This window comes from Watersipora subatra, chromosome 3 (genome assembly GCF_963576615.1).
Source record: "Watersipora subatra chromosome 3, tzWatSuba1.1, whole genome shotgun sequence".
Classification (NCBI taxonomy): domain Eukaryota; kingdom Metazoa; phylum Bryozoa; class Gymnolaemata; order Cheilostomatida; family Watersiporidae; genus Watersipora; species Watersipora subatra.
The window spans coordinates 73,254,554-73,275,934 of NC_088710.1; the positions used below are offsets into that span (position 1 = coordinate 73,254,554).

A 21,381-nucleotide genomic window follows, 5' to 3' on the forward strand; every position below is an offset into this window, starting at 1 on the left:
AAATAATGTTTCAATTTGATTTATGCAGTCTTTTACTGTCTTACCCCTTCTGAATCTGCATATTTACTTCTCGAGTTGAAAAAAATTTGATCGCGAACGATAAATTTTAAAGTGACAGCGATGATTTTCGGTTCAGCAGATGTCGAAATGGGCATAGTAATTTAGTTATAACTTTTGCCAGAGAGATCATTGAGGTATATATGTACGTTTGTTTGATTGGCCAGAAAAAAGTTTTTCTGACTAATCAAAATTATTCTCATGTAATGTAAAAATAACAACACGAGGAATAGACAAAGTTTAGAGGCAAGATAACTCGCGTTGATGTGCCTAGCAACGTTATAAATACGGGAGAATGAGTCTCGGGCGAATGAGTAATTAAGCCCTCGCGGGCCACATAAAATGAGGTGGCGGGCCACATGTGGCCCGCGGGCCATGTGTTTGACACCTGTGCTCTAGTGTAATACCCGCCTGTGTTATACCCGCCTGTGTTATACCCGCCTGTGTTATACCCCCTGTGTTATACCCACCTGTGTTATATATACCCGCCTGTGTCATACCCGCCTGTGTCATACCCACCTGTGTTATATATACCCGCCTGTGTCATACCCGCCTGTGTCATACCCGCCTGTGTCATACCCGCCTGTGTTATACCCCCTTGTGTTATATCCGCCTGTGTTATATCCGCCTGTGTTATATCCGCCTGTGTTATATCCGCCTGTGTTATATCCGCCTGTGTTATATCCGCCTGTGTTATATCCGCCTGTGTTATACCCCCTGTGTTATATCCCCTGTGTTATATCCGCCTGTGTTATAACCCCCTGTGTTATAACTCCCTGTGTTATAACTCCCTGTGTTATAACCCCCTGTGTTATAACCCCCTGTGTTATAACCCCTTGTGTTATACCCGCCTATGTTATATCCGCCTGTGTTATACCCGCCTATGTTATATCCGCCTGTGTTATACCCGCCTGTGTTATAACCCCCTGTGTTATACCACAGGTGGGAACCCCCTGTGTTATACCTCCTTGCAACATCAGGAGTAAAAATTGATAGTTACATGCTTTTAGTTGTTTTCGTAAAACAAGTACAATTGTTGAAGAACAACACACGTGGCCTACAAGATTTAGTATTTTCAGTTGTTTTAGAAATAAGACAAACAGCCCAATATTACACATTGTGATTCAGAAGGTCTACACAGAATCAGATAATACATTAAGGTTAACTTATGGCATTTTAAAATTACATCTATTTACAACAATATAATCATGATACTTTGTTTTTCAGACGTTATTCTGATTATAAAAGACCAAGAAAGTTTCTGAGATGACAACATTCGTATGAACTCTCCAAACAAGGAGATATGGACATTTTTCGCAAAAGATTGTCATATGATATACGATGTCAATACCAATTATAAGCAAATTCGTGAGCGCAAACATAAAGTGCTTGGGTTGGGCACCATTCTAATACATATATACCATTTAGTCACCACGCTGCATGTTTTGGTTACTCAACACGACAGATAATAATAACACATGGTCCAAACTGATTCCACAAATATCAAGGTCTGCCCATATTTATACGCCCACATTAATTTTGAAGGGTGGTTATAGAATCACACCAATCAGCTTGTCTGACTCATCTTGTGGAGTTAACTAGCAAAAACTTTTCATCCAGATAATTCAAAGATGAAAAAACGTCCGTAAAAATTAGCTATTCTTGGAAGAAATATCTGTTCAAAGCCTATCGATGCATGATCGCCTTCTTGCCTAAGGATTTTTAAAGGGCAATTTCAAGATAATCTAATTAAAAAATGAGTGATTTTAATGTAACTGCATAGCGTTGCACTGTTTCCACGACTTGAAAATGTTGATAAAACTTGGCATTTGGTTGAAATTACACAAAACTAATATTCAAACCTTAATCTCTAATGTTATGTTACTGTTAGTGCAATTAATATTTTTTGCTGTCAGTTAACCTTTAATTGAGTCAGACGTCTTCAGGTCAATGTCTGTAATATCGGATTGAATACTATCATCATTCAAGCTGGAAAACAATCTTCAACTCACCTCAAAACTTTTGCCAGGTGTCTCAAGGTGCTCTGAGCAGTATGAGTTTAGTTTCTTTTTGACCTTCTCGTAGTAGTTTTGACTAGGACATTTCTGTAATACAGTGTATAGCTAGCTATCAGTCTGCCTCATATAAACTAATTCAGAAAAAAATTAGAAAATGAGATATATCAAGTTGTAAAACAAGATTAAACGCAGCATGAAGTTAAAGTACATACTTACACTTATCCTAGATTGGGATAAAAGTTCATGAGCCCAATTTATATGCTTACTTCTGTAGTGCAACAATGAGATACGAAGTTTCAGTGAAAAAGCTTGGTGTTCATATAGCTTTTTCATATCCAGTCCTTTTTAAACATAATGCAATTAAACTCAAACGTTCACTTTTGATGGCAAATAATCCGGATGCGTATGTATACAAGTACATTATCCATACATTTATTACCCATAGATTCTATCTAATGTTATGAAACTACTCAAAATCCAAGTTTTTTTTGATAAAAAATATAGAAATGAAAAAAATCGTATCAAGTAAAAATATTAACCACTTACAAGCCATACTATAAACAGCAAAATTGTGTCCACTAAAATACGTATGACACCACGCTATACGCAATCTTTCTTACCTGTTCAGCAATAGCTCTGTACAAACATTCCTCATCTTTACTGATGAGTATTCTATACAAGCCGTGCTTGTTTAGTAACCAGACATCCACAGGAGAACCTCGTTCTAATTGATCGACACGCATGACGAACAAAATCTCTGTAAACTTTAACAAGGTTAGATCTAGTAACAACACGATGATGAGCCAAGTCACACCTGCGTGAGCCGGTCTGCATTGACACGTGCAAAATGGCTATTTATGTAGCCTGGGTGTGACGACCCGACCTAGGCTTCGCCACCTAAACCAATGGGTAAAGGAAAAAAACCAAGAACCTCGTACTAGCTTGTCATAACGCTTTTGGCAGTCGGCCAAGTGCACCAGCCTAGCGATTTGCTGTGTAGTGCTATACCACTGATGTTGACGCTATATCGCAGGCGTTGGCTGTTTGCCGAGTCCCTGCCGAGCTTGCAAATTGAATCTATACTGCATAATCAAGTAATTTGCCAAATATTATGGGTGTTTTAGACCTCCCAAGCGATAATACATTCAACAGCCATATGAAATGAAACTGCTTTCTACATATTCCAAAAAAAATCTTTGTAAAAATTGATTGGTTAAAACAATTTCCTAAACTATGTAGGCCTACTATTTTATTCTCAACATTTCATTGTAGATGCGAAAGTAACTAGCCCTCAGTACACAGCCACAGATAGCATTTATTGCTTTTGGTTTGGAAGTAAACTTGCGCCATCTCCTGGTTCATGTGGGACCTTTCAAGTTGTTTTACTCTACCTCCTAGATTTTCTCAGATTTTGCGCTGTGAAAGCATGAAAACAATTTTTGTACCATGAAATGCTAAATTTGTAATGAAAATTGGTTTGAAAAAACTTATTAGGCTTTTCTATTTTACTTCTAGCAATTTTCAACTAAAATTTGACGAATTATTTGAAATTATTTGATATATTGCACGGTTTCCTGAAGCATAAAAATGAGAGGATATCGTGAGGAAGTTATTGCTGATAACATTTGCCGTATAATTATATAAGATTTGTTAACTTGTTAAAACACTGCCATAATTTAACGGTTTCCCTACTGCGAAGAATAGGCTACATCGAGTAAAAGTACATGTAAATGCGAGATTATGATTAAAATGTCAAATGTGTAAATAATTAGAACGCTAGCATGGAAGATTCCATGAACTACTAATTCAATCTGAATTGACTTGTTACACATTCCATACTGCATACATTACAGTGCATATACTACTTCCTGACAATCGCTTGCCTTATGACCTAAATATGTTGACCCAGTTTAATTGCTTCACTTGTTGCAACTGAAAACCTGTCAGTTACAAGTATTTCACGTCGGGGCACTTTTTAATAACACGAATAACATAACACAGAGCAACCTACAGCAATAAGGAAGGATATAAGCAACATATTTATATAGAGATATCCCTGCTCCTAGACCAACTCAAGGTAAGCGTCCCACAAGAGCTGCCCAGCTCATCTTCCAACAGATCAATTGAGTTTTGCCTAAACAAACGTATAGCAGTAGCTTTTGCAGATGTGTAACTTCTTACAAGATTTAATTCTCTACTATAACTATTAGCAGTGCCTCAGGAATAAACACTTCCTCTCTCCCTCTCTCTCCTCTCACCCCTTGCTATTTCTATACTCTTTGTCACGTAATGAAATTTTTTGGCTAAATGTTATGACAATGGCAATTGTGTAGGGCTCTCTAGCTTTTTCTTGTTACCTTCACAAATAAAACTTCTTTTACATATCAGTTTCAAGTTTAAATATTAAGGTGCGTTTACATCAGGCCGATTAATCGGAGTTGCTTCAACTCCGATAAAATCAGCCTGGTATAAAAAGCAAATCGGTTGTAAAGTCTGCCTTGTCTCAGTCACCGACACAAGATCGGTAAAATGCTACATACTATGTTTGTCCGGTTTTGCAGGCCGTCCTTGTTGGAGTGCAACAAGAAATTGGCCATACATATCTCGCAATATTGCAAAAATGTGCAACAGCACAGAGAAATGTAAGCATAAAAAATGGCTATGTATTCCGTTTTACCTAAAGATTAGTTAAACCTAGCATTAAAATCTATGAGTACTGAACAGTTTTGCAGAGTTGCAACAACGATATTACATACCGTATGGAACCATATGCATCTGGATCATTTTTCATGGCTCAAGGACAGTATGTGGATCTAGCCAAGTCGCTGAGTAGTACAGGTTAGTAGTACTAGCACTAGTGCGCAGTGCAGTGTTATAGTGTTAACAGCTGATCGAGCAATCGCAGTAAACATTCAGTAATTAGACATTATTAATGTTTCTGATGTAGGCAAAGTTTTATTACAATAAATTTATTGATAATGGCTTTTATTTGAACCCTCACCAAACTGCAACCTACTTTCATCGATGTTGATAGTGTTCTTACAGATCACCCACTCTTACCTTCACAAGAATTTAACCTGTAAGTTCTTTATTTTATGTTTTTTGCCTCATTTTAGTTCAAATTTTTAAAACAAAATACCAAGGACTACGCACATACTTGCTAAAAGAATATACAAAGGTGCTCATCTTGGCCGTATTACACCAGCCTAATGTTTCTTTCCAAGACAGTGCATGAGACTCAGAATGAGTCCAGTATTGCTACGACTAATGAAGTTACGGAGTTTTTTTTACAGAATTTTACAAATTATGCATGGCACATTTAAGAGTACCCACGCTACTGTATGACAAATCTACAAATAACTCATGTCCATCATCTTTTTCAGCACCCACAGACTCAGCCAGTCAAGCTGACATGGAGAGGTCAGCTCCAACTGATTTGTCTGTGTTAGCTGAACCAATTGTCATGTCAGCCTCGCAGAATTCGATGATGAAAGTGCACCCAAACCTGACACTCCCGGTCAGGCATCCCGGTCAGTCAAGCACAAGAGGTCAGAGCCTGACGAAATTAGAAATAAAGCGCCAAAAACTGTTACCGATACCGTGATTAAGGCGCAAGAAAATAGCAGGCAAGCCAAATTAGACGAGTTCGATAATGCTGGCAAGATAATTGCTGAGCAGCTCCGACAAATTCCTAACAAACAATTGTTAAAGATCCAGCAAATTCTCAATAAGGCTCGTTTGAAGAACAACCGCCAACACCTACTTACGCTCAAAACAACTGAAGCGGACAGTTATCCAAACTATTCAACAATATAATAGTAATAATTGCAACTTTTATAAAATCATAAGCTTATATTTTCTGCAAGCTTTATGCCCTTTATGTACATATTACTGACTCGAGACACATGTTTATTTTGCCTGACAACTAAATAATTGGCTCAGTTTTTATTTTCATAACAAACAATTGTACTGTGAAAAGATTACATCTACATACAGTGGTGTGCGAAATAAACTGGCCCATTTTATCGGAATACTAAAATTCTCATTTACAACATGGTTACCCACTGGGCATTTAATCTATAACCATAAATTAAATATTGAATGTATCCTCTTTTTGTCCTTATCTCAAATAGTTAAATAAAACAGTTGTAAAATTGTTTTTCAATCATTATAGGCTAAATTCGGAAAATTTCATTTTTTCAATTTTCAGCATTTCAAAAATATGAAATAGTCAGATTTTAGCCTATATAATTATTAAAAAATATAATTTCACAGCTGCTTCGTTTATATATTTGTAATAACGACAACAAGAGGGTTAATTTAATATATAATTTACGGCCATGGACTAAATTTACAGTGAATAAAAATGTTGTAAATGAGATATTTAGTTTCCCAGAAAAGAGGTCCAGTTTATTTTGCACACCACTGTATATGTCATAAATTTGTGAGAATGGTTTTTTACACAAATTAATAGGGCTCAAATATTCAATAAACATGCACTTTAGACACTGTCTGTACCATTGAGCCAAATGTTTAACTGCTGTATAGTAGATGGCAAACACCATAATTGCTGCGATCAAATGAGCTCCTGTAGTGTGTGTTGATGTACATCGAATATAATGATAATTCATTAAACCATGACTGTATTACCATTGCTTGACAGATCTAAACATATGTAATTCTCATTCACTACTACAAGAGACAGTCTTAGATATGCTCATTAAACTACACGTCAACCATGCAAAATTATTTTAAAATGATTGCCATTATTTGTTTCGCCGTACACAAAATGCTGATGAGAAATGTTAGAACACAAGAGATGAATTTCAAGCAACCTACATGTAGTTATAAAATGTTTTTACCTAAGCTTACCTGTATCATTGTGACAATGCATACTCTCTCCGCTACCAGATTGCTCCATCTTTGTTGAGATAATCACAGTACTGTTTGGTACAGTAATGGTAGCACTGTTCCTTCAGGAGGATAGCAAGAACTGGGAATGAGATTATGAAGAGTGCAGCAAACCAATACAATGGTTCCAGTTTTATTTGGTTGAAGGTCAATGCGATGAACTAAAATTCTCCATGCCGAAGTGAGAATTCCAAAAAGGTTTTCGATTAGTCTTCTAACTCTTGCTAAACGGTAATTAAAGATCCTTCGCTCATCTGTCACAACCCTTTTTGAATATGGTCGCATCAAGTGAGATTTTAGAGGAAACACCTCATCGGCTAATATTTCATAAGGTGATGGTTCTGTACACCCTGGCACAAGGCGGGCAAGCGGTAAATTAATATTATTGCTGGTCAATGCCGCCTGCAGCGTACTCACTTCAAAAACAACCCCCATCTGAAGCTCGACCTAGTGCCCCAACATCAACATACGTAAAAGAATAGTTTGAGTCACATATAGCCAGCAAGAAGATTGATTCTTGCCCCTTGTAGTTATGGTACTCGGACCCAGCATGCCAAGGCTTGTTCATCATGACATGTTTGCCGTCGAGGGCACCATTGGCATTTGGGAAATTCCATTTTTTGTTCCAAATCAGTAGAGATGTTGAGCCATTCTTGCATGCTAGATGGAGTTTTAATAAAGTAATCATTTAACCATTGTAGAATGCTCTTGAAGTTTCGGGAATTATTTGTGATAAGCTGGCAACTTAGATCATTGAAATGTACCATTCATAATGCAGCTGAGTTAAAACTAACGCTGGGAGCTAAATATTTCAGTGTTACCATAAATCCTTCTTTTGCAGTAATAGCTTCGCTATAATAGTGGGTATCTAGTTTCTTTATTTGTAGCTCCACTTTTGACAGAACCAAGCAAAACTCTTCTTTAGATAATCGAAAGTAATTTTGGAACGTGTCAACCCGGGGTTGGATGGTGGCTTGTCATCATTAGTAGGATCTATTAGCTTTGGTACAGTTGAATAAAAAAGCGCCATATATGGTACATGATCCAGTAATTGGAACGACCCATGGTTTTCTCTTTCTTAAATCTTCCTACAAATACGCAGAACATACAGTGGTAGAACCATGCGAAAAGTCGGTTTGGATCACAAGTCGAGAAAATATTTTCCAGCATAATAATAGGCAATATTTCTCTAACGGTCGGTCTAACTGGGTACAGTGACAGTTAATAAATTTATGTGAATTAAAACATTGATAAAAAGTCACGAACAAAATTGTCAAATTAAATGGTTACAATATGAATAGCATAGACAATATATCCAAATTAAAATATGCGTACGTACCTGTTTTTCTTCGAATTCATCTACATGTAAAGCTATAACGGCTTTAGCAAAGCACAGTAGTACATCGTCATTGTCTTGTTCCATCACCGCAAAAAATTACTTTAGACAACTAAATTATCACGATTATTACTAATTACTATAAGAATTACTGTAAGAAGCAATGTGGGCGTGATATGCATCCATGGCGGGGCTTGACTTTTCGATTTTGGTGATAAGCGGTCAAAATGGAATAGCTATCGATGTTGTATTTAATTGGTTAAAATAGTGACCCATTTTGTATAATCTAAGTTTGAGTTGGTTTGGTGTAAGTCTCTGTATAAAACGTGTTTCAAATTGTAAACAGACTAGAAGTGATTCCAAGTTCAACTCTATCAGAGTTGAAGCAACTGATAAATCGGCCTGGTGTGAACGTACGTACCTTTACAAGTTTGTGCAAAACAAACAGCCAATTGACAGATATTAAAATGCTACAGCTTTAAGATAACTGCCTTATCTCTACCTTATTTACATGATGTAACTATCTATAATGATTGGCTGTCCCAATGACGCACTGCAGTTTAAGAGAAATAGTTAGGCTAACAATTATAGCAGTGATCATTGTTGTGAATTAGTGAGCCAAAAGAAGAGTTGTATACTCGTGGTTTAAAACACTACGTGAGTGTACAATTTTAGCTCAGAGCTACATAATGTATCATTTATAGAGACCCCTATAGGAGCGGTTGTGACATGAAATGTCTTCTGTTGAGTGGCCCAATAGCTCATTTGTATTAGTTATGCAACAAGAGAATGGCAGCTGGGTGAGGCAATAAGTTAGCAAAAAAGATTATGTACAGAATATACACAATACAAAGAAAAATAATATCATGGCGACTCTTTTGAAAAGCGTATCTATAAGCAAGATTTACGGATGTTCAAAAATTCTCCAAATTTTGACAATAGATATAAATTAAAATAATACAGATAAATAGAGCAAAATGAGCGGTAAGCCTAAAAGGAAGTAAGAGAATACTGGGCGATAATAATTGGTCAGCAGTAAAACTGATTCCACCAATCATAGGTTACAATTGTCAATGAATTCACAATCTTCACCAAAAATCGACTGTGACCTAATGTGTACAAGGTTGCTCAGTTTAACGTAGCAACACGGGTGAGGAAAGTGGAGCGCTATTTAATAACAGCTTTATGTAGGAATAGTAAAATTATCGGAGAACATCAGATAACCCCTTCCATAAAACTAGTGTCCATATGAGTGATCAAAGTCCGTATGAACTGCATTTCTTTTCTCGTATTTTCTATGATAATTCGAGGATCCTCAGACTCACACCGTAGACAGTTTGGTGCCATAACCATGGCTAGATTGTTTATGTCCATCTTGGTCACTATGACATTGTCCGGTCCAGCAAACACCTGCAAGATATTGTACTGCTAACCGGTGTCATGATGGACTTGATCTTGTCTACAATAGCTTTACCAGAGACAGTGCCTAGCAATGGGTGTCACGCTATCACTTGCTCACCTGCAAAAACCTTATTAGGTAGGCAAGGCACAACCGGTTGATATCTGGGAGCGAATCTATAATAGATATGGCCTCCTCTGGGTTATCACAGCTCTCCATGCACCTTTCATAATAGCTGGGGGGAATTATGGGCTCATATAGTTCCCTGCAATACGGAGACTGCTAGGTAAGGTCACATGACAATCAAAGTCTCAATGAAATTTTCAATGTCAGAAACAATGGCTTGATAGAAGCAGTGGCAGTTGTGGCTGGGAAGCTTGAAACTGATCAGGCTCAGTCAATTTGGTTGAGACAAGTGAAAATCGTATTTGATTTAATGTTTTATTAAATAACTCGCTGTACTACCCGGTGTTGACTGGGCAATAAAAGAGTCTTTGCACAGAAAATTGATTTGTATTTAACATATAACAACATTTGCCATTCTAACTTTCAAACTACATATCATAAGAAAATGTTTTGTGCAGGTAAGATAAATTAAAAAAAATAAAACAACTATAAAAAGGTTTAGATAAAAATTTGAAATAATTAGCAAGTAATAGCTAAATTAAGCCGGTTTTGCTACGATTACAATAAAAGATGATTCGGTGATGATGCAACTAATACGAACTGAAAAAGCAAAATAAAAATCCTGACCATGTCGAATTAATAATAACAATTCTTGCATAAAAGTGTGTGTATAAAAAAGGTTGCTGTTCCACCAGAAGCTATCCATCAAAACTTTGAATACGACGACGCTGGTACCTCTCAATACCGGTACCTCTCAATACCGGTACCTCTCAATACTGGTACTTCTCAATACTGGTACCTCTCAATACTGGTACAAATGTAAAAATGCGATATCGTACTGTCTTTGTCAGACCGAACGGAAAGAGAATGTGGAAGTTCTTTCTATAAATGTATGTGTGAGAAGAATCGGCCTTGACCGCAGATATAGTAATTGAGTCTTACGAAAAATATTTCTTAGCAAGAGCATCGTAACGCGTGGGCGCAGTGCTAAAATAATTAGCGTGCGCATACTTCTATACTCTATAGGATAAATGATAACGACTTGTATTATTATCAGTGGTAGAGCGTCTGGATTTTAAACTTATGGTACCAGTCTCCATGAGTCCAAATCCATCAGAATTCAAAAGATATTAATTCCAAAATTATAATAGCTATAGCTGAACATACATACATACAACCAACTTTGAGAAAGATATATGTATATATAGATAAACTCACCATTGTTTACCAGTTTATTCATGTTGTATATTTACCAGTTTATTCGTGTTGTATATTTACTAGTTTATTCATGTTGTATATTTACTAGTTTATTCGTATTGTATATTTACTAGTTTATTCATGTTGTATATTTACTAGTTTATTCATGTTGTATATTTACTAGTTTATTCGTGTTGTATATTTACTAGTTTATTCATGTTGTATATTTACTAGTTTATTCATGTTGTATATTTACTAGTTTATTCGTGTTGTATATTTACTAGTTTATTCGTGTTGTATATTTACTAGTTTATTCGTGTTGTATATTTACTAGTTTATTCATGTTGTATATTTACTAGTTTATTCATGTTGTATATTTACTAGTTTATTCGTGTTGTATATTTACTAGTTTATTCATGTTGTATATTTACTAGTTTATTCATGTTGTATGTTTACTAGTTTATTCGTGTTGTATATTTACTAGTTTATTCATGTTGTATATTTACTAGTTTATTCATGTTGTATATTTACTAGTTTATTCATGTTGTATATTTACTAGTTTATTCATGTTGTATATTTACTAGTTTATTCGTGTTGTATATTTACTAGTTTATTCGTGTTGTATATTTACTAGTTTATTCGTGTTGTATATTTACTAGTTTATTCATGTTGTATATTTACTAGTTTATTCGTGTTGTATATTTACTAGTTTATTCATGTTGTATATTTACTAGTTTATTCATGTTGTATATTTACTAGTTTATTCGTGTTGTATATTTACTAGTTTATTCGTGTTGTATATTTACTAGTTTATTCATGTTGTATATTTACTAGTTTATTCATGTTGTATATTTACTAGTTTATTCATGTTGTATATTTACTAGTTTATTCATGTTGTATATTTACTAGTTTATTCATGTTGTATATTTACTAGTTTATTCGTGTTGTATATTTACTAGTTTATTCATGTTGTATATTTACTAGTTTATTCATGTTGTATATTTACTAGTTTATTCGTGTTGTATATTTACTAGTTTATTCATGTTGTATATTTACTAGTTTATTCGTGTTGTATATTTACTAGTTTATTCATGTTGTATATTTACTAGTTTATTCGTGTTGTATATTTACTAGTTTATTCATGTTGTATATTTACTAGTTTATTCGTGTTGTATATTTACTAGTTTATTCATGTTGTATATTTACTAGTTTATTCATGTTGTATATTTACTAGTTTATTCATGTTGTATATTTACTAGTTTATTCGTGTTGTATATTTACTAGTTTATTCATGTTGTATATTTACTAGTTTATTCATGTTGTATATTTACTAGTTTATTCGTGTTGTATATTTACTAGTTTATTCGTGTTGTATATTTACTAGTTTATTCGTGTTGTATATTTACTAGTTTATTCGTGTTGTATATTTACTAGTTTATTCGTGTTGTATATTTACTAGTTTATTCATGTTGTATATTTACTAGTTTATTCGTGTTGTATATTTACTAGTTTATTCATGTTGTATATTTACTAGTTTATTCGTATTGTATATTTGCTGATTTATTCGTATTGTATATTTGCTATTTCAATCGATTTGTATGTTTGCCGAAAAAGGAATCAAGTAAAACTAGAAGAGAATAGAGCAGGTGCATTTTCATGATTTCCATGAAGTTTTATTGCGGGATTTAATATCACCAAAGATAACTTCACTCATTTTTTCAGTCTAGCTGTGTATTCCGTAGTAATGAATGCTCCTTGTTTTAGGTACATAAAATAACTCATGGCAAACTTTGGTTGAGCGGGTTACATAATAGACTATGTGAATCTACTAATGCAAGTTTGATAAGCTGTGAGACCACCTTTTAAAGGAGAGAAACAGAACAAATGATATATATTGCTGGTTGGGCAAGCAGACCTATAGACTCTAAAAATTTTAGAAGTATGCTGCTGCAATATTGATGTTTGAACAGAGGAAGATACTAACTCACCTGTACCAAAGCTTGAGCAAAGAGGCGAGGACATGTGGATCAGACAGATCTGTTGGCATCTCCCAATGATCAAATTTAACCTTGAGGGCGTTCACCTCATCCATGTCGGCAGGCACACTAAAGCACAAAAACAGCTCTTGATGAAGACATGTGCCTACGACGACTTAGGCTCAAGGCAAATACCATAGGCGTTAACGACTAATTATAAAATGGAATTAGTAATAAAAACGAGTGGTCAATCGTAAAAAGAGTTGGTGACCTTATAAAAGCTACAAACCATTAGTCGGTCAAAAGAAATAGCTTTATAATCAAAGAGCAAGCTGAATGAGTTTACGTAGCGGATAGAAAGCGTTGAGGACTATTTTACATCTGACAAATCCTCATGCAATGCTTCCTACAATTTGCTTGTAGAAAATGCATCAATTTGAACTTTCAATTTGTCTAATTTTGCCTTAACATTAAAATTTAGTCGTACGACACATTACAGGCATCAGAGAGAATTGCAGGATAAAAGTTATTGATATCGTGGAGCTAAAGAAATGACTTTAAATCTGTAAAAAAATTTTTAAATTAGCAAGAATACTATTAAATTGATAAATGCTAAACAAAATTCTACAAACATGGCAAGTTTTATATGAAAAAACTCAAGCCCTTTGATATTGTAGCATGTCAGTGCTCATTTATGGCAAAGGTTACCGGAAAATTCCTTCTGTCTGAGCTCCTGTTAACTTGAGTACCTCCTCTGATAAGGTTGTCTGTATCCAAGGCAAGCGTCTCTCTGGAAACTTGGTCTTCTGCATACTCAAGATCTCTTCTAGAGTATCTCCAAACATGGATGGATGAAATATGGATCGCTGCAACCATGACATGAAACTTATTGATGGTACCACGAAGCCTCATCGCCTCTGCATAGAACAAGCCTTTTTATAACTGCTGCCTCAAAAGCATGTGGAGAAGATGGTTTCTCTTTGATTCAACCACTAATGTGTCTGACAAGCAGGTATTTGCTGAAACTGATAATGTATTGATTGCATCTCATAAGCTATTCTGTTAATATCAAGCACTTGGCCCATTTTTTGAGATGATCAGAAGCTATATTCTTGACGGCGCAAAAGACTAAATAGCATCAGATAAAAATAAATTGTCTTTAAAATGATCTTGACCATGAAATCAGATGTTTGGTGATTCAGTATAGCTTTGAGCACCATTTTTTGTGACTATTCCCTAGCAACAGTAAATAGCCAAGGAGCAGTTTAGGTAAAATAGTAGGTAAAAGGTGAAGCATCCTGCTAGACCAGAGTCGCAAAGCATGGCACAAATACATAGGCTATTTATTATAGTCAAGCCTTGTCTTAACTTACAGCATAAGTAGTATACAACTTACTTTGGCTTGCTCAATTTCCTCTAGAGTAGGCTTTTTCAGCCCTTTCCTTGCACCGGCAGTGCAAATTCTATCTAGCCGCCTTTTGCAAATATGTGCATAATGGCCAATGGGCACGACCTGAATAGAAGATGTTTTATATATAATGTTTGGATTCACCCGCGTATATCAAATACAAGAACTTGAATATATGTGACCCAGGCAGTCAGAATGTACAATCGAGCTAAAACCACATTTTTGAGTTATCTAAAGATTTAAAATCCGCAAATTCTGAGGATTTTAACGCATTCTAAATTTTTTAAATCGGATTATATATGCCCAGGTTGTGCAAGATTTAGTAGAGAAGGTCTCGCGATGAACTAAAACTGTTGTTTTGAGTTTAAGCAGGATAAAGTTGACGATTCATGAATCGTAAATCATGGTATTTGTTTACAAATCAAAATGCCATAGCAACCGACCACTTAATCTCAACCTATACTGATGAAACCTGGCATTCTCCACATTAAAACCCTGAAAAAAGATGATGGCCACTTTTTTATTCAAATTCGATTGACGGTTGACCTCCCAAAGGTCATGGTACGGTCAACAATATATGTGGCTAAAAGCTCACCGTCCTTGAGATTTTCATTAAACGGGTATGCTTCAAACTGGGCACTTTTCATCAATCTATATTGCTATAACTGCATATAATGACAGTCCAACGACTTAACAAAGTGTTGGAAGTGTATTCAGAATTGTCCACCTATACAGAAGGTCATGGTAAGGTCAATGAAAGGTGACCACAGAGGGCATCAGGATGCGGAAATATTAACCCAACTCATCAAGTGACCATTCAATCTAGAGCTCTTTTTATGTAGCTTAACACTCACACAGTGTAGCACAGAGTACACTGTAGAGATTTATTGTCGCGCATTAAAGGGGTTTGCTTGTTATGTTAGTGGCAATTTGTCCCAACACAACCATATCCAATGTTTCCTTCGGAAATCCTTGATACACAGTTATAATGACGCTTATTTGTTCAGATGACATAAAACTAGCACAGAATTCCCTACATTTGCATCCACTTATTAGTTTGATGTAAACAGCTAGAATAGAAAAGTTATCAGCAGCGATAGGCTGATCGTCATTCTCTGTAATTTGATTTAATTCATTAGGATGATCGTTATAACTCTCATTATCGTTATAACTCTCGTTATCAGCCACATATTGCGTAAGCAGCTGTATTTCTGAGGTTCCCCTATTATCAAAATCCTCATCATCGCTTTCACTATGATCTGAGGTAGTTGACTCACATTCTAAGTAGAAATATTCATCTAAATTGTTAGCATCAACTAGCCGTAATTTTTGCGATGGTTTTATTTTGTTGTAGCGTTAAAGCGTTGTTGTAGCGTTAAAACAAGAAATAGCCAGATACATGCGCACACCCGCAGTTAGAGCCTATACTTATGATCTTGGGTTATGAAAAATTCCATAGCAACCACCGATATAGGTATAGTTAAATGGCAATGCTGGCTTTATAATTGGTCAGACACAAAAATAAACAAGACCATGTGAAAGAGCAGGGTTGAATGCACTATAAACCACTGTTTACTAAAATAGTGACGGTGAGTCATATAATAGTGGTGAGTCATATAATAGCGTAGGTACGCTTAGCGGCTATTGCGAACAATCCAATTACCGAACGATTGTACATTCTGACGGCGGGGTCACATATGTTATTTGATATATAGTAGGATTCACCTGAGCATATCAAATACAAGAACCTGAATATAAGATGTTTGACATATGGTAGGATTCACCGGAGCATATCAAATACAATAACCTGAATAGAAGATGTTTGATATATGGTAGAATTCACCTCAGTATATCAAATACAAGAACCTGAATATAAGATGTTTGACATATGGTAGGATTCACCGGAGCATATTAAATACAAGAACCTGAATATAAGATGTTTGACATATGGTAGGATTCACCGGAGCATATTAAATACAAGAACCTGAATATAAGATGTTTGATATATGGTAGAATTCACCTCAGTATATCAAATACAAGAACCTGAATATAAGATGTTTGACATATGGTAGGATTCACCTGAGCATATCAAATACAAGAACCTGAATAGCCTGCTACCTTATTTACAAACTCCAATTCTCTGCTTATTTTTTATCTACATCTCGAGACACTGAATCTTTGCTTAAAAACAAACAATTTACATGATAAACGTTCACTATATTTATTATAGATATAATAAACAGTTTGGTTTTTCAAATTTTTTTACAAGCAAGAAAATGACAAATTTGGGCATCCCTGACCGCTACAATAAAAATCCCGGATAGTAGCAATTATTTTTCCACATTTATAAGTGCAATGCTTGACACCAAGCTTTAGTGTGACATTTAGTCCAACCAACTGGGTTGACTTGAAGAGAGGGTAAGTGCTCGCTAACGTTGTTTATTTTTACAAGAACTTTGTATAAAAAAACTAACTCGAAATTTTGTGATTGACTTTTTTAACATCTGCATAGTGATACAGAAAGCTATTGATAGCTTTTGTCTCCTAAATTTTACAACTCAAGTTTGAAGTGAAACAAACGCGCGTGTTTAAAAGTCGTAGCTTTAAAATTGCAACACTAAAATGCTATGTATATTGAAATAAACATGTGTAACCAAAAAGTAACTGGCATTACGAACACCAAAATTAGAGTAGTAAATACTCTGACCTGTGATCCAACAAAGTGGAGAACAAAGTTAGTGTCGCTATCAGTTTCCTGCAGATGTTTGACAATGTACGCCTCAACTATGGCATTGAACTTCTGAGAGGGAGGGAAAAAGGCGAGACAAATGGCCAACAACTCCCAGCCCCGGTTCATCGATTCCCTGTGAAGCAAGAAAATGCATAAGCCCAACTTATGAAGACGTCCTAGAAGGTGAAGGACAGTTCACAAGGTCTTGAGAGTACTCTGTTAGGTCTAGCTCAACTAGTATCCTTATCTGTTAATCATATCATCAAGGAAATTCAGCAAAATTTTAGCAGCTGAAACCAACTAATTACATTTCAAGTGTTGTCTTCTCCTATAATGTCACTAATACCTCTTGCGACTAGCAAAATCGATGATGCCTGCAGATGTACTACCTTTATATTGCAAGAACTTCTGAACATATGACAAGTTTATCGAGGCTTTATGAACATTTTTTGTTAAATTCATAGCAAGTAGCACCAAGTTTCATCCATTTCCAAAGCACGAACCATTAGCAGTTATTGTCAGTCTGCAAACTGGGTATAGCTTTGTGTAGACCATTTGTTGTTGCTGAGAGAACTGGGTATAACTTTGTGTAGAGCATTTGTTATGGCTAAGGGAAACTACGAATAGAGTTAAACCATAACATAAAAGGTTAATTCATTCAGATTTTTTTACATTTGTGAAAACCATCATATGTTAGAGCATATATTCTCATAAGCATAAGTTTTATCCATTTAATTATCAACACAACTCTAAAGATTAACAACAAATACATTATAGCAAGCTAGGTTTAGAATACATAAAAAAATGCAATTATATTGAAACATAATATAGAAGATAGACAACGCGTAAATAGAGGTGATGATATAGTTACAGACATAAGATTAACTGTGACTGCATTAACTTACAATTCATATAACCAATTGATACTTTTTCTGTATTTTGATATTCGTTACATTTCATCTTCAATTAAAATGCCCAGCCCACTCATTTTAGATCTTTCTCGCTTTGCATCACTTCCGCTTTCTTCCTCAAGATAACTATGAAACAGCTACAGAGATCTTTTAAAGAAATTCTCCAAAGATGTAGCGCATGCTGTAATATTATCTCCATAGTAATGTTCTGGTAATGTTTATGAACTTATCGTTTAAAAATTTTTCAACTCTAAAGTTAACTTAAAAAATTTAACCGACAACTTCAGATAACTAAAAATAACCCAAACATCAATAATAGGAAGTACACATTATTATTAAATGCGTCTCAAAAGACCACTTCAAGCTGCCATAACTGCTATGAGTTCACAAGTGACTATACAGAAGAACACAAAATAAGGAAGGAACATCGCGATGCATTGTAAAGACTTGAACTTGAAACAAACGCATGCCTTACTCTTTTGGGTTGTCTGAAGTTTGCCTGATGAGTTGAAGGAAGATTTCATCTCTGAGGCCGGTTATGCTCCAGCCTTTGTTAGCAATACTCAGAGCTGTATGTGTGCTGATCTGTTTAGCCTTCCGATCTCCCATGTACATCTGTATCAACTTGAATGTTTCTACCGCTTCCTTCCTCAAATTCTTATCTTCCGTTTTCAGCATTGGCTTGTTAATGGCCTCCTTTAACAATACACCAATAGTAGAGACGAATGTTTATTAGCTAGTCAAGTTTTATCTTTCTGGACTAGCTAATAAGCATTCAAGTCTATAAGCGACTAGTCATTTTTCTTTTTGTAAAAAGTAAGGAGAGAAGTTTAAAGCTTAGAGGAGAGTTTTAGCGTTTGCCCTCACCTGAGTCCAAGAGAGCATCATCTCAGGCGTGAGCTTCTTGCCAAAAAGACCTTTCTTTGGTTTGGAGAGACACTGGTCCGCTACGTACCAGTCAAGTAAAACTTCATTGTTCATTTTTTTAATGTCGATGCCTCGCGAAAGCGATGTCGCCTTACTGTGTGTGCCAACGGCGAATGTGTGCTGTAAACCAGAAAAAAGTTTACAAAGAAGCTACTAAAACGCAATGAACTTGCAGGGAAAGGAACTAACAACACAACCTTGAATTTTGGACTAAAATGTTCCTGGCACGCAATCGGAAACTAGTCAAAGTAGTATGTGTAGCCATTCACTACCAGGATATGTAGTGTACTAGTGTACTAGTGGTCTCATCTACACGTATATAGAGTGTACTAGTGGTCTCATCTACACATATATAGAGTGTACTAGTGGTCTCATATACACATATATAAAGTGTACTAGTGGTCTCATATACACATATATAAAGTGTACTAGTGGTCTCATCTACACATATATAGAGTGTACTAGTGGTCTCATCTACAAGTATATAGAGTGTACTAGTTTCATCTACACATATATAGAGTGTACTAGTCTCATCTACATGTATATAGAGTGTACTAGTCTCATATACACATATATAGAGTGTACTAGTCTCATCTACAAGTATATAGAGTGTACTAGTCTCATCTACATGTATATAGAGTGTACTAGTCTCATCTACAAGTATATAGAGTGTACTAGTCTCATCTACAAGTATATAGAGTGTACTAGTCTCATCTACATGTATATAGAGTGTACTAGTCTCATCTACATGTATATAGAGTGTACTAGTCTCATCTACCACATATATAAAGTGTACTAGTGGTCTCATATACACATATATAAAGTGTACTAGTGGTCTCATCTACACATATATAGAGTGTACTAGTGGTCTCATCTACAAGTATATAGAGTGTACTAGTTTCATCTACACATATATAGAGTGTACTAGTCTCATCTACATGTATATAGAGTGTACTAGTCTCATATACACATATATAGAGTGTACTAGTCTCATATACACATATATAGAGTGTACTAGTCTCATCTACAAGTATATAGAGTGTACTAGTCTCATCTACATGTATATAGAGTGTACTAGTCTCATCTACAAGTATATAGAGTGTACTAGTCTCATCTACAAGTATATAGAGTGTACTCGTCTCATCTACATGTATATAGAGTGTACTAGTCTCATCTACATGTATATAGAGTGTACTAGTCTCATCTACCACATATATAGAGTGTACTAGTCTCATCTACACATATATAGAGTGTACTAGTGGTCTCATCTACACGTATATAGAGTGTACTAGTCTCGTCTACACATATATAGAGTGTACTAGTCTCATCTACCATGTATATAGAGTGTACTAGTCTCATCTACATGTATATAGAGTGTACTAGTCTCATCTACATGTATATAGAGTGTACTAGTCTCATCTACCACATATATAGAGTGTACTAGTCTCATCTACACATATATAGAGTGTACTAGTGGTCTCATCTACACGTAAATAGAGTGTACTAGTCTCGTCTACACATATATAGAGTGTACTAGTCTCATCTACATGTATATAGAGTGTACTAGTTTCGTCTACACGTATATAGAGTGTACTAGCAATGTCACTTACCTGTACATGTAGTGCACTAGCAATGTCACTTACCTGTACATGTAGTGTACTAACAATGTCACTTACCTGTACATGTAGTGCACTAGCAGTGTCACCTACCTGCCTATGCAGACCTTTCATGCTTGCTGGTGGAGAGTTATCAATAAGCATACTGGAAGGTCGTCCCTTGGACTCACTAAAACTGTGGTGTAAAGCTGGTCTCTCCTTGCTCGGTAAATTGTGTCGATCACATAGAACTCTTGCAGACTTGTTAGAGTCACTTGTTGAATCTGAGAGCGAGAATGGCGATAATAAAAGGATGGAATGAAACGCGAGTAGCAAACAGCTAGACTTAACCACTACCAGTGTGATACTACCACTAGTCATCCTGCCACCTATCATTCACAAAACAAATTCATCACCTGTAAATGTCATTTTATTGGCGACTGAACCATGCGCTGGTCAATTAGTGAGGTCAGTTGCATAATGCCACCAGGCCCTATGAGGCACAACCACAGCTATGTTACAAATATACATAAATCGGTTAGACAGAGCAGGAAGACAGGAAAGTGCATTACCCGAATAATGAGCAACATTTGTGAGTGGTGATGCGGTGTTAGAGGTGCTTGCACTCTTCTGTAGGTTCTTATGCCTCATAACAACCTTGTTGCCAGCTTGCTCCTTCCCTTCGCTTATATTCACATAGTCGTGGTCTGCGCTGTCCCAGCTTTGGCTAGTCTTCTGCTAATATATACCCAGTAAGGATGGCAAGCTGTCGAGACCCCATCAATGTCA

The 21,381-nt window shown here is 35.7% G+C and overlaps 2 protein-coding genes across 2 annotated transcripts in view; both read right to left on the reverse strand.

Moving 5' to 3' along the window:
- LOC137389606 (protein ovarian tumor locus-like) overlaps window positions 1-2,827 on the reverse strand; it is a 35,162-nt gene extending 32,335 nt beyond the window's left edge. The window contains exons 1-2 of the mRNA XM_068075665.1: window positions 2,696-2,827; window positions 2,070-2,162 (exon numbers count right to left, since the gene is read on the reverse strand). Of these exons, the coding sequence (XP_067931766.1) occupies window positions 2,070-2,162; window positions 2,696-2,818 (216 nt within the window). The 5' untranslated portion in view covers window positions 2,819-2,827. The remainder of the gene's footprint in view (window positions 1-2,069; window positions 2,163-2,695) is intronic.
- Window positions 2,828-9,066: 6,239 nt separating this feature from the next.
- Window positions 9,067-21,381, reverse strand: part of LOC137390128 (serine-rich adhesin for platelets-like) — a 46,400-nt gene continuing 34,085 nt past the window's right edge. The window contains exons 12-21 of the mRNA XM_068076394.1: window positions 21,165-21,327; window positions 20,707-20,876; window positions 18,938-19,117; window positions 18,546-18,766; window positions 17,136-17,292; window positions 14,417-14,533; window positions 13,729-13,886; window positions 13,033-13,149; window positions 9,842-9,986; window positions 9,067-9,732 (exon numbers count right to left, since the gene is read on the reverse strand). Coding sequence (XP_067932495.1) covers window positions 9,538-9,732; window positions 9,842-9,986; window positions 13,033-13,149; window positions 13,729-13,886; window positions 14,417-14,533; window positions 17,136-17,292; window positions 18,546-18,766; window positions 18,938-19,117; window positions 20,707-20,876; window positions 21,165-21,327 — 1,623 coding nt within the window. The 3' untranslated portion in view covers window positions 9,067-9,537. The remainder of the gene's footprint in view (window positions 9,733-9,841; window positions 9,987-13,032; window positions 13,150-13,728; window positions 13,887-14,416; window positions 14,534-17,135; window positions 17,293-18,545; window positions 18,767-18,937; window positions 19,118-20,706; window positions 20,877-21,164; window positions 21,328-21,381) is intronic.